The sequence below is a fragment of the Vulpes vulpes genome, chromosome 9 (genome assembly GCF_048418805.1).
Source record: "Vulpes vulpes isolate BD-2025 chromosome 9, VulVul3, whole genome shotgun sequence".
NCBI classification, from domain to species: domain Eukaryota; kingdom Metazoa; phylum Chordata; class Mammalia; order Carnivora; family Canidae; genus Vulpes; species Vulpes vulpes.
Window position 1 is genome coordinate 34,917,734 of NC_132788.1, and position 13,846 is coordinate 34,931,579.

A 13,846-nucleotide genomic window follows, 5' to 3' on the forward strand; every position below is an offset into this window, starting at 1 on the left:
ACTGATTCACAAAACACCCATTGTCTAGAGGCTGCTGAGAGGGCGCCCAGGGGAAAAAGAGATGAGAGGGACAAGGTGGACTGTCCTGGGCAGGTGGGGGAGGCAAGCCCACGAGCACCACTGATGGCAAGAGATGCGGGCCAAACCCTCTGAAGGCATCTTTGCTACATCTAGCAGGTGGCAGACACATTGCTCCTCTCTGACAGGGAAATCCCACACCGTCAGCAATTATTCTATGAAAAGTCCCCAGGAGAAGAGACTATCCCGGCAAGGATGTTCACTGTGGCATTATAGTGCCAGAAAACTTGGAACTACCTTAAAACAACTTATAATAGGGGAGGGATTAGATTTTTTTTAAAAGATCAACTAAAAGAAATATCATTAAACCATTAAAAATGGAATAGTCCTTTAAAAAATTATTTGAGAGAGCACATCTGTGCATGAGTGGACAGCAGGGAGAGGGGGAGGGAGAGTCCTAAGCAGGCTCCATGTTGAGCACAGAGCTAGAACCAGGACCCTGAGATCATGACCTGGACTGAAATCAAGTGTCGGACGCTCAACTGAGATGCCCAGGGGCCCCTCGAGGAAAGTATTCTTAATAAAGACAAGATAAGAACACAATAAAATAAAAGCAGTTGACTGTTCCAGGGTAGGGGAAATATAGGTGGTATTTTTTTCCCCTTTGATTATTCTTCAAATTAAACTGTTTAAATGGAAACAAATCAAAACTAGGAAAGGGAAAGAGGGGAAAGACTACACTACAAGGTATGCTCCAGAGCTCTGTCGGCCCCAGGTGGTAATAACTCCCCAGTGTGTTTTTCTCTTACTGTGCAGTGCTTAGAACAATGTTTTCAGGGAGAAAAATAATGGTATTCTGGAGTCTGAAAGATAAGGGGAAGTCTTGACCTACAAACAAACACAGTAGAAGGAATACACCCTTCTGTGCAAATATCACTGTACTGCTGTCAGCAAGGGAGCAGTGCCATAGCGGGAGGTCCTCTGGGGACAAAGTTTTCACAAAGAGGTTTGCACCCAGGAGTACAAGCACTCCCTCCAAAACCAGAAGCACAGCACAGCCCCATCTCTGCCTACCTCTCCTTTGTAATTCCAGCAGAGTTTTCTGCCCCTGTGTCTCCAGATCACGGCCGGCCTCCTGCCCTCCCAGAAGGCACAGGAGGCTGCAGTTTTGGTTGTCACTGGCAGCCTCTCTTCCCTGCCTTTTCTCTTGGGGCCCCCCATTATATTCCCCCTTCTCCCTTTCCCTCCTCTATTTCAGGGGACCACTGCCCACTGCCTGTTAACTTTCCAGCTCACATGGGAGGAGCTGAAATCCATCATTGATACTGATTGATAGATCATGATTTATATTGGTGATGATAGGTGGTCAGGAGTTAGCATAAGAGCATTTTCATTTAGTTTTAAGGGTTGTTAGAATACTAGCATTGAAGTCTTGACTTTAAACACCGTTAAAGTAATCCAGGAATGCCAAACAGGTTTTTAAAAATTTGAATATATGGTTGATCTTTTCATTATGTCTATCTGTTAATAAGTCCAGAGGGGTCTACAATGATAAATCAGCTGTCCTTTCAGGGGGGCTCTGGTGCTGGCCAATGTGGCTACTCAGAAGGTAACCTCCCATAAAATAGTAAATCCTATCATAAAAATTGCCTACTCCTTATAGACTGTCAGGACTATGAATGATTCCCAGCCAGCAAAAACAGTTTTCAGAGGGAAGAGAATTCTAGTTTCTTCAGCGACTTACATCTTCCCTGGACTTCTCTGGAGAGAAGATTCAGTGTGCACCGCGGCAGAGTCTACGGTGCCCATCAGATCAGACAGGAGCTTGGGAGAGTGGAGCCGGACCAGACTCCCTGCACAGGGCACGGGACTCGGCACTAGTGTGGCGCAGGAAGAGCTACACGAACGTGCCAGGCGCTGTTTCTGCCTAAAGCCGCCTGCCTGTAGCCCCGCATCCCAGCGGCTTATCACAGCACTGGAACACACCTCAAGTTGTACATGCATTGAGTCCTTCCAACCAGATAGCTGACTACTTAACTTCCTCCTCTCTCGGGTCAGCATGGGACACATAACACTTGCTGAGTCCTGACTGTGGGTTCCAATACGGTTTTGGAGCTTCCAAAAAAGCACCGCCTCCCCTTACTACCTCTGAACAGAAGGCCATCAATAGGGAGCTCTCTGGACTTTAAGCCAATGTGAAAGCAGGTTGCAACTAATTTAGAGGAAGGTCCTGGCAAAGGTGACACGTCGGCTCCAAAGATCCTGCACTCCCAGGCAGGTCCTGCACTCCCAGGTGCCCACTGAGCTGTTGTACTGAGAGATAGGATGGAGCCAAGGAAAATGACAGTCATGACAGATCCATGACAGCCTTTGGGAAAACTTCATAGGGTAAAAAAGTCAAGAGACCTCTTTAATGTCCCCAGATGATACACTTGCTGCCACAGACAGGCTGCCCCATGCTTTGGGAGGCAAGAAAGGCAGAGGCCAGGTGGGCACAGAGACAACAGACCCAGGGCGTGTGAATAGGGTGGAAAGGTGAGCATGCTTCAGGTGCTGGAGAGGTGGGACATGGTACCCCGCTGGCCTCATCAATACCGATGTCTGGGCTGTATTTTCAGGAGATAGAATAAATAATGCAGAAATGGCAGAAAAAAAATGTCTTAAGAAAAAGCTTTGCTGGGTGAATTTTGCCTTGATGAGAAAGAAAAAAGAAATGCACAGAATTGGGCACGCTGGGGATGGGAGGCTGGCTGACTCCGTGCATGCAGCACCTGACACTGAGTAGATGAACACAGAAGGAAAAAGCACAAGGCAGGCGAGGCCATGGGAGGACACAGGGCAGGAGAGGAAGTAAGAGGAAACATACTTTCCTATGTGAGGCCAGGAGACCTGCCCAAGGCTGGTCCCCAAAGGGAAGCCCAAGCCAGGAATGAAACAAGCAGATAGAATTGGAGCTCCTGGAGGGCTCAGTGGGTGGAGCATCCAGCTTCAGCTCAGGTCATGATCCCGGGGTCCTGAAACCAAGCCCCACATTGGGCTCCTTGCTTCTCCTTCTCCTTCTGCTGCACCCCCCCCCTTGTACTTATGTACTCTCTCTCTCTGTCAAATAAATAAAATCTTTAAAAAAGAAAAGAAGAAACAGAGATAGTATCACTTCTGGAAGGACATGAGGCTCAGAGCAGGGTAAGGAAACTCCCAGATCCTGGAGTTCAGGGAGTAGGGCTGCTATAGGCTGGTTCTTTTCAACCACGAGGGAGGTTCAGTCAAACACATTACCTCTTTAATTAAAAAAAAAAAAAAAAAACTAAACTTTTAAATTTTAAAACACATAAAATGTAGAAAATCATACAGTTGAGGGTATGGTGTGGAGGGCAGGAGCTTGGGTCTTCCTTGGCTTCTTTAACTTCCCTTTATACGACTCGCCCTCCTGCTTGGCTCTTCTTGCCACATATACAAACAGGTGTCACCAATGTCTGAACCATTTGCTCAATCAAGCCTCAACTTTTTCCTACTGGATACATTCCAGATTAGCCATAGCCCGGAGCATTCTACAGTGTTTCCAACACCTTCCCTGCAAAGAAAAGCCTCTAATATGACCCTGCCTTCCAATTACCTGCAAGCGACTGCTTTGAACATGCTTCCTCTTGTCTAGCCTCTAGAGACACAAGACCACTATTGCCTCTTCCCTGATCCCAAAGCCAGCAAAACAAGTGGCTTAGCCTGACCTGGCTCTGTTTTTTTCTCTGTAGCCTCCCTGCCCTGCCTTGTACTGTTTTTCTTCCAGAGAGAAGGCTGAATGATTGGCAGGGAGCATACCTACTTGGCCACAGGTACCTACTCAGGGGGACATTTATGGAAAAAAGCCATCAGTGAAATGCTGGGTCTCCCCAGCCTGTCAGAAAACTGTGGGCCACAAAGGCAGCTGACGGTCCGACATGGCTTCCTTCTCAGAATGCTGAATATGTGGGGAGCAAACTTCCTGAGGATTAACATGAACTTGGAGAACCGGACCTGGTTTATATTAATACTGGTTCATAAAAGGAAAGAAGAAATCAAATGACCGCCCGCCTCCACAGAGTCACAGCGCATGGGAGAGAAGCATAAGAGATACTTAAAGTAGTGAACTTACAATTTCAGATCTTTGCCCCTAAAATACATTCACCCCATCAGTTCTCCTTTGTGTCACCTCCCATTCCGTGAAAGAGCTTGCAGTACATTCTAATTTAAGTGTAGCAATCCATGCGGAAGCAGGTTGCTCATTCATCTAGCCAACAAAATAAGACCCAGCGCACGCCACACAGGTGCACCTGATTTGCAAGTACAAGAAGCCTGCTCATTTCCGGCTGTCACCCCTGGAGGGACCCACTTCTGTTCACACAGGCCCATGACTAATAAGAGGAAAACCTGGCCACGATTTGCATCCCTACTCGGAAATCTAAAGGCTAGATGAGGGTGGCTGATGAAAAGTGTGTGGCCAGCATGACAAGGAAGATGCCGTCTGGGCATCTATCCCCAAATCAGTCCTGTGGGACACGTAGAAGGCCAGCTTTGATTTGGAAAAAATGACTCACCTCTCCTGAGCAGTTACAACTAGCATTCTTTTGTTCTAATGTGCTTGTGTTTTAATTGAAAGTGAGTTAAATCCTCTTTTAAAGTTGATTTTCATATCACTTTTGGGACAACCAGAGGTATTCAGTGTCACAAAACTAGGACTGGAAATCACGGCTTCTAAAGTGACCAGGTGGAAATCTCTCCACTAAGCAGAAGCCGGTTAGAGCTGCATGTTTATCTATTATGAGCCTAAGTCAGATAAAGAGAGTCAGAAACAAAGGACATACAGAGACAGAAGAACATGGAAGGAGAAAAGACAAAGAGGCAGTAGAATATATTATATCTCACTGAAATTAAGACTGGATCAAAAGTTAAATGACTACTGAATGTTCTACTAAGGAAGAAACATGCTGCCCATAAAAATAAGATGTTAAAATGTAAAAACAACAAAAAACCAAAACCATAAAGTTTACCTTAAAACAGATGAACTACAACACATCAAGTCTTTGATCAGTGTCTCACTGGGGACAGAGCCAGGGCTTCTCCAGCTTGCTTCAAGGAGCATATGAACGTCCTGCAGAGCTTATTAAAATGCAGAGTGTGGTTCTGCAGGTCTGAGATGGGCCCTCAGGTGCTGTGTTGGTAACGAGCTCCCAGGTGAGGCCCCCCCATGCCTTCTAGGAGTCTCACATGCTTAGCCAGGATGTGAGCATTTCAGCTCAGAGCTAATACACTGGTGGCAGCTGTTGCATTAAAAAAACTACACGGGCTTCAGGAACTCAGAAAACATGGGCACCATTACAGCACCACAGTCTGTAACATGCACTAAACCATTATCATATGCCAGGCATGTTCTAAGCCCTTTACATATGTAACCCCACTAATCCTCATCACATCCCAATGAGAAATAGTCCATCGTCACCTCCACTCACAGGTGCAGATGCTGAAGCACGGAAGTGGCACAGGTTTGAATCCCCAGCAGACTGCAGAATGTGAATCAAACCACTTAACCTCTTGAGCCAGTGTCTTAATAGGTAAGGGCAGGGGATCCCTGGGTGGCGCAGCGGTTTGGCGCCTGCCTTTGGCCCAGGGCGCGATCCTGGAGACCCAGGATCGAATCCCACATCGGGCTCCCGGTGCATGGAGCCTGCTTCTCCCTCTGCCTGCTTCTCCCTCTGCCTGCTTCTCCCTCTGCCTGCTTCTCCCTCTGCCTGCTTCTCCCTCTGCCTGCTTCTCCCTCTGCCTGTGTCTCTGCCCCTCTCTCTCTCTGTGTGACTATCATAAATAAATAAAAATTAAAAAAAAAAAGGTAAGGGCAAAAAATAACAATGTACCTCTCATTAAGATGGGATGAGATCTTAAGATGGGATGACCTGTAAATCATGAAAAATATAAAGGAAAGTGCTTTGTAAACTTGTAAACACTATACAAACTAAAGTTACTGATGAGTAGATGATCCTTGGGGGTTCCCTGTGCTAAGACTTCTAATTCCTGTGTTACAGTCTCATATTCAACAGAAACACCTAAATGAGTCTATCACAAAAGATTTCCTCAGTTAATTTTACTATATGATCTCAGAGATACATTATATTAACTGAAACAATTCTTCATAAAAGGAATTAGACCCAGATCCCATAAACTATGCCTGCCTGACAAGAAACCAAGAACTGAATTCCTGCAGCTCAGGGCATGAAAAAAAGAAATCCAACCTCAAAATTAAATTGCTCAGAAGGGTGAATAAAACCTGAGATAAGCAATTTCCAAAGCTCATTACCAACACATTCCAACAGGCTGAGAATCTGCTGATGGCTTTATGATTCACTCCAGCTCACCTCCACCTACCCTGCCTGGATGGAGCAAGAATTTATGGGCAGCACAAGCTCAGATGTTGTCTGGGTGAAGGTTTTATTATCACAACACAACTTCCTTTATTGCGATCATTAGCTTAAGAATATTGACTTAAAATCACATTCTTGGCCAACAGGATCTTGTGCCCTAGTGACCCAATCTTGGGCTACTAGACTGTAGCTGGACTTGTTCATCTGGCATTTCCAAGCTTACAAAGGGCTGCTCCATCTCAATTCTGAAGCCAAACTGGAAGGGAAAACATGGGGTGAGCACCTGTGAACATAACCCAGTAACCTTGTTCCTTCAGGTACCTAGCAGCCCATCTTTCTCCCAGTCTTGTTCTTGCCAAGCTTACACAGCTGTGTGGGGACAGACAATCGATGGCAAGACAGTCTGTCATGGTCTAGGTTGCCACAAAGATGAAGTGTGTCTTGTTCCCAGCACTTTCTCTTTCTGACCAGGAAATAAGGTCTGCAGCTCACCTCCCTCTTCTTGAATGGGCAGGCCTGCACAGAAGCCTCCCTAATCTTTCCCTGCTCCACCCTTAGAATTACTCTTCCATGCTTGGCTGCAAATATTAAAATATGTGCTCCAGAGTTGGTGAATGAAACTCAAAAACAGGAACAACATAAAGAAAATCAATGAAACAAAAAGTTGCTTCTTCAAAATAATCAATAAAATTGATAAAGCTCTAGCAAGGCTGACAAGGATAAAAAGAGAGCAGACACCAATCCCCCATATCAGGAACAAAACCAGGAATATCACTACAGACCCTGCGGACCCTAAGTATGAGAGTACCACCAGCACCTTTAAGTTCATGAATTCAACAACTCAGAAGAAATGGAACGATTTCTTAAAAGCCACAAACCATTAAAACTCAACCAAGATGAAACAGACAACCTGAATGGTTCTTATAACAATTAAAGAAGCTGAACTTGTCATTAAAAATCTCTTGGGGGGGATCCCTGGGTGGCGCAGCGGTTTGGCGCCTGCCTTTGGCCCAGGGCGCGATCCTGGAGACCTGGGATCGAATCCCACGTCGGGCTCCCGGTGCATGGAGCCTGCTTCTCCCCCTGACTATGTCTCTGCCTCTCTCTCTCTCTCTCTCTCTCTCTCTGTGTGTGTGTGTGTGTGTGTGACTATCATAAATAAATAAAAATTTAAAAAAAAATTAAAAAAAAATCTCTTGGAAAAGAGCCCTCCACACCCAGGTGCTTTCACTGGAGAATTCTACCAAACATTTAAAGAAGAATTAACAAAAACTTTATAATCTCTTCAAAAAAAAATAAAGAGGGAAAACTTACCAATTCATTTATGTGTTATTACCTTGATAGCTAATGAAGTGTTACCTTGATATCAAAACTAAATAAAGACAGTAAAAAAAAACAAACCACAAAACTATAAACCAGTATTTCTTCTGAACTTAGGAAAAATTCTCAACAAAACATAAGCAAACTGACTCCAGCAATGTCTAGAAAGAATTAGACACCTGCTGGTATTTATTTCTGGTATGCTAGGCTGCGTCAACATGGGAAAATCAATCATAACCTACCAGATCAACAAAACTAGCAAATTGCAAAACAGCATCTTTCTGCTCCTCTGATATCTGCATTAAGACACCACCATAGCTGAAGAGAAATGCAAGCCATCATTCTGGCCAGGCCCCCTGCCTCTCCCACTGCAGCTCACACCCCAACTCATGGGTAGAACTCCTGGAAATTCACACTTGGATTTGATTTGTGCAGAGCTGTCTACACACAACACACCACAGAACAGTATTCCTCACTGCATCGCTGACATGGCACCCGAGAAGCCAGGACAGTGGCATGCAGGCCCATATGCTGCACGAGGCATCTTTGTGCTCTGCAACTAAGGCACCTTGCAGCTTTCATACCTGAAAGCACACTAGCCCTAGTGTGGGTCAAAGAGAAAAGGTTCTGCCAAATTTCAACTTGCTCTGTGAATCAAAGGAATGAGACTGAAGCGCCCATGATGAGTCCCTTGACCTCATCTTAGCTCCTGGTGTTTTCTACAGCAAGGCTGAGCCTTAGTGCTTTGGCCCACACGTGAAACCCACTGCAGAAGGAGAATATCTTGGAAAGATAAATTCTTTGAGATTTTTGGATCTTTTGAATTTAAGACATATAAAAAAAATCTTCACTTTTTATTGCAAAACATCCCCAATTCAGCTCCTTTTTATATTAAAGTTGCCCTTAAATGTTTTGAGGGAAACTCGGAACACCCTAAAATCTAAATTCAAGTTCAACTAGCTCTGAAATTGTGAGTCAAACGGGTGTCATGTAACCCCAGCCCTGACTGGGGCTCAGCACACGCGTGCAGATCTGCACACAGCAAGGTGGGGCTCCCGAGAGGCTTTCTTACTTTGCCTGACTCTCAATGTCTTAAATGGAAACAAGACCACAGGCAGCACAGGTTTTCCTTTAAGAAATTCATGTGATAGTCAAGACTCCTTAAGCCACCCCACCTAATGGGCAGAAATACTGATCCAACTATGCCCAAGGGGAGGGTGGGGAGGTGGGGGGAGTTAAGAAAAATGTGCCTTTAGTGGGTCTGCTGGGCTGCAGTGTGGAGAACTCAGAGGGAGGAGCCAGGGAAGGACTCTCTAGGTGGGACTCTGGCTCTGCCAGCCCCAGAGCCTAGGAAAGCAGGGCCACAGTGTGGAAGTTCAGAACCCACACCTGTGACTTCTCTGCCCCAAGAAACAACAACTTTGGGAGCAGGTGCACAGCCGGTGAGCTGATGGCCCTCCCATGTCTGGCTGAGCAGAACTGGTCAAAGCACCTGGGGGACAACACTGGTGTCCCTGCCCTCTGACCTGTTCCCTCCATGATCCCCTGTCCCACAACTGAAACACTTCACCTGTCACTAAAGTCTCTGCAGAGCTCTGGAATGCCCACCATTCTATTCCTGCCTCACCCCACCCTGGACAGAGGGACCTGCTGTTTCTAGGCCTGCCTGAATTCTGTCCGCAGATCATCTTTATTTCTAAAAGTGAATTATCTTATACACATTCACCAAAGAAACTTGAGGTTCTAGTCACACTTTATCATCTCATTTCTGTAGCCTTTTTTTTGATTTTTCACATTCAAACCGTATCCTGCTGAATTTTAGCATTTGGTGCCCTAGGGGGACTTCAGACACGTGAGTTGCACAGTAGCCAAAGTAGAGACACGGGTGGGATTGTCAGGTATGTCGTCCCTGGGAACATTCCTGTCAGCCAGTAATATGATTATATTCAGTCCACCAGTGGAGACAGGACAATCAGAAGGAGGGCAGAAAAAATGAGGCCATGAAAACACCCAGAGTGGCCAAATTCAGAAACCCTTCCAGCCCTTCTTCCTCCAACCAGTAAAGTGAGACACTGGAACCCCTCACTGCTCTTCCAAACCTGGAGCTTCCAGACTGCAGCTGGTTCCAGTTGTGGTCAACATAGAATCCTTTGCATATGACTCCCACCTAATTCTATGATACCAGAATCTCCAAGTTTTTCCTCAGGTTGGCTCACATCTTTCTGATCAGAGGAAGCAAGCTTCAACTTACGGCTTTTCTTTATCTTTGGGGCACTGAGATACCTTACAAACAAAAGTAAAAACTGCCTTAAAACTTCTCACAGGGCAGCTGGGGTGGCTCAGCAGTTTAGCGCTGCCTTCAGCCCAGGGCGTGATCCTGGAGACCTGGGATGGAGTCCCACGTCGGGCTCCCTGAGTGGAGCCTGTTTCTCCCTCTGCCTGTGTCTCTGCTTCTCTCTCTCTCTCTCTCTCTCTCTCATGAATAAATAAATAAAATCCTTTAAAAAAAAAAAAAAACTTCTCACAGTGTAATACTGAACTTTTCTTGTGGTCTGTTAAAATGTTCCCCTTCTCTAGACAAGGGGAAATATTTTAAACACAGCTCCATGGGGGTGCTTTCAGCTCAGTGTTGTCTTTCAAACATTCTACCACTGATACTAAAAAACATTCTACAACTTTAGGAAATTAAAACTACAAACTTAACAATGAAAATCCCAGGACTCTATCTTGAAGATATAGGAACATTAAGTGGATTTAAACAGTAAGGACACAGAATTGAGCTATTCTGTGGCAAATTACCATGGCAGTCGGGTCAGATAATGAATCTAATGGGGACGGGACAGAATGCCAGAACCAGGGAGTGGGAGCAACACGTGATCAGGAACTGGGAAGCTCCAGCACAATGCTCACGGGCTGGCTTCCTAGCTCCAGTCTCAGGCTGGGCTGGCAAACTCCCGCAGGAGGTAAGCCAAGAAATGGGCCTGTTCCACAAACAGACAATTCAGCCTGAGCTCCATTCCCTCTGCCCTGTGGACCTGGACAGACTTACTCACTCTACCAGGTTCCTGCAAGATGAGAGTGGGCAGATGGTTCTGTCTTCCCATACGGAAGCTGGGGAAAGCAACAGCAAGCCAGTGGACAGAACCAGATGATCTGAGCCTGAGACCCCTGGACTCTTCACTGCAAGTCCTGGGGCCGCTTGGATTGTCTATCCTGCCTAGCACCAGGTCCTTTGTACACATGTATGCAGTGAGGTGATTTTGAAAGTCACATACAAAAGCTTTCCATGAAAGAACAAGGGCATGTGTGTGTGTGTGTGTGTGTGTGTAATATTTTATTTATATGTGAGATGAACATATTGCTAACAAGTTTAAGGCTTACCCATTATCTCTTCCTCAAGCTCTTGAAATAAACTAGACCTCTCTAGAGGATACAAGTTTACCCAAAATTTAATTTTTCCTCCTCTTGAAAAATCATAACACTGGGGGGAAAACCTGAGACTATGAGAAAATGCAGTGTGTCACACAGAGAAATTATGTGGTAATTTCTATGTCCTCTATGAAAGGACAGGAAACAGAGAAGTCTATCATCAAGTGTGAATATCAAATGACTTACTGTAACAGAGGAATCTCTGAACCATGTGATGAATTGCTACATAACGTTTTATTTTCCTTGTCTGTTGACTGAACCTGAGAGAAGAGCTTGCCCTCAGTCCCTAGAACAGAGCAAGCAGGACCCAGCACTGACTTTCCCACCACCCCTCCCCCATGGCCACATTTCCCTCCAACTGCCAGAGGCTGGAAGCAGCCCACTCACCTCCACGAGCCGCCAGGCCTCACCGATGATGGCATACTGGAGGCGATTCAAGGCAAAGCCATCAATCTCCTTCATGATTCTGACTGGGGACTGTCCAATCTTCCGCATCAGGGCGTAGGTTCTGTCCATTGTCGCAGGAGCCGTCTCCGGGTGTGGGACCAGCTCAACCAACGGCACGTAGTATGGTGGGTTTACCTTATGAGAGAGATGGAAGGGGAAGGGCTCAAAAGACAGCTCTGGAGTCGGGCTGTTGTTTTGGCAGACTTTGCTTGCCTATCTTGAATGGTCAGATGGGGCAGATTTGTCTTTGGAGAGGCCTCTCTAGATTTAGCACCCATGACAAGAAACTTGAAATATGAAGTAATCCAAAAAGGTGGGCAAGGAAAAACTTGAGTGCAGAATTCTGTGGTTTTATTTATAGAAAAATCAGAACCAACACAGGAGTTTGAAATTTGGAGGGGCAGATGACCATCTGAAACATCCAGGACTAATCTCCAAACCCCTGACCTCCCCACAGGATTTCTTAGCTACCAGTTGTTTAGACTTCTTAGGCTTCTACCTACCCCAGTCATCCTCAGAGCCATTTTCTCTACAAGAGTCACTGCAGGTTCTTGCCATTCTACTGTGTTGGTATTAAAAATCATTGACAGCATGATTTTGGGAAATACCCAAAACTTGGTATTTCCCTAACTTCTCCATGTTGAGCCTCAAATGTCTGCCCCACCCCATCCCCCACCAATCTCACCTAGATATCACACAGCAACAGAACTCTACCACAGCCTCATCATAATACAGCCTAAGATGGGAAGGGTTGGTTCACCGTGAGTAGGCCCCGAAGGAAATGCTTGCCTAGCCCAGCATTTACACTTTGGGCTCTGGTTTTCTTGCTGTACTTTGAGAAGCTGTTCTTGGAGAAAAGAAAGTTATCCTAGGTCCAAAGAAAATGCTGGTTGGTAGAATCTGATTAGCCTCACCATTAAAAGCCAAATGCACTGTAGTAAAATGTTCTCCAAATGATGCTTTTAAATAATTTTTCCTTGATATATGGATGAAAATTGATAGAATATTATAGTCACTAAATAGCTTTAAGAAGCATCCATTCTAAAATGACTTCTACAGAAAAGGGAAAGAAAAATTTCTTTCCCTAGGACATCACATAGGAGAGGCCTCTGGTCTACACACAGTTTAGAGTTCCTTCAGCTCTCAGCCTGCCCTGGTCACTCTCTCAACCCTCTTAGAAAGCAAGAGAGGATGGCACCTGTTTTCAAATAAGTAATTATGAATCAGTGCCTCAACTGAATCGCTTATCTCCTGCCTAGACTGAAGTCTTATAAAAATGTCTACCCCTGGCTTTTTTAAATATCAGAATTGTAAGAACTGGAAGTATGTGTATCTTGGATGAATTTTTTCTTACTATAAGACAAAGACGTTGGGCTTAAGGTCTTTCAATGTTGCAAGCCCCATAGGTAGCAAAAACACAGTTGAGACAACAGTTAAAAAGCATTTGTACATACCACTTGCTAGTTTCCTTGCGCAAGTATTCTTTACAGGTTCTCCTCCTGCCTACACTCTCCTTAAATGGTGGTGCTCCCAGGCTGCCCCCACTGGCTTCCTGCTATACCCACTCTCTAGCTCTGGGAAGAGCTCAGCAGTTCTCAGGCCATCACTCCTACCCCAAAATGCTGTGATCTCACACAGAGCTCATCTCCCACTGCAGGCCCATATTTGCAGTCGTGCGTTGGACACACCCCTAGGATATCCAACAACCATACACTCAACCTGTCACGAACTCCACTCCCATCTCTCCCACCCTAAACCGTAGGTCCTCTTCCTAGCACTGCACCTTGATGAGACCCATCACAGCCTCGACACCCAAGTTAATACCATGAGAAGTATCCTTGGTGCCTGCCTCTCCCAGGACCCTCCTCTCCTTACACCTTCCCATCCATGATTCTGTCAATTCTATTCACATCTTTCAGAAAACCCATTCTTGCCACCACACACTTAGCTCAGGCCATCACCTCCAATGAAGATTCTGGCACTCTCCTCCCCAGCCTCCCCCTCCAGGCTCATCCTCTCTGCTGCTGCCAAGGTGATCCTTTGTCAGGCAGGGGCCTGTCAAATCCAGAGACAGAAAGGAGAACCTGAGGCTGCCAGGGCTAGGGGCAGGGGAATGGAGAGTTGCTGTTTAATGGGGACAGAGTCTCAATCTGAATGAAGACAGAGAGTCTGAGCAGATGGTGGTGAGGTCTGCAGGACAGTGGGAATGTGCCTACTGCCACTGGACCGTATACTTAGAAATG

The 13,846-nt window shown here is 45.8% G+C and overlaps 1 protein-coding gene across 2 annotated transcripts in view; it reads right to left on the minus strand.

Annotated features, from left to right (window-relative positions):
• CRYL1 (crystallin lambda 1) overlaps positions 1-13,846 on the minus strand; it is a 176,941-nt gene that overhangs the window by 13,247 nt on the left and 149,848 nt on the right. For both annotated transcript variants that reach the window (XM_072719807.1, XM_025996640.2), the window contains exon 5: positions 11,544-11,738. In XM_072719807.1, the coding sequence (XP_072575908.1) occupies positions 11,544-11,738 (195 nt within the window). The remainder of the gene's footprint in view (positions 1-11,543; positions 11,739-13,846) is intronic.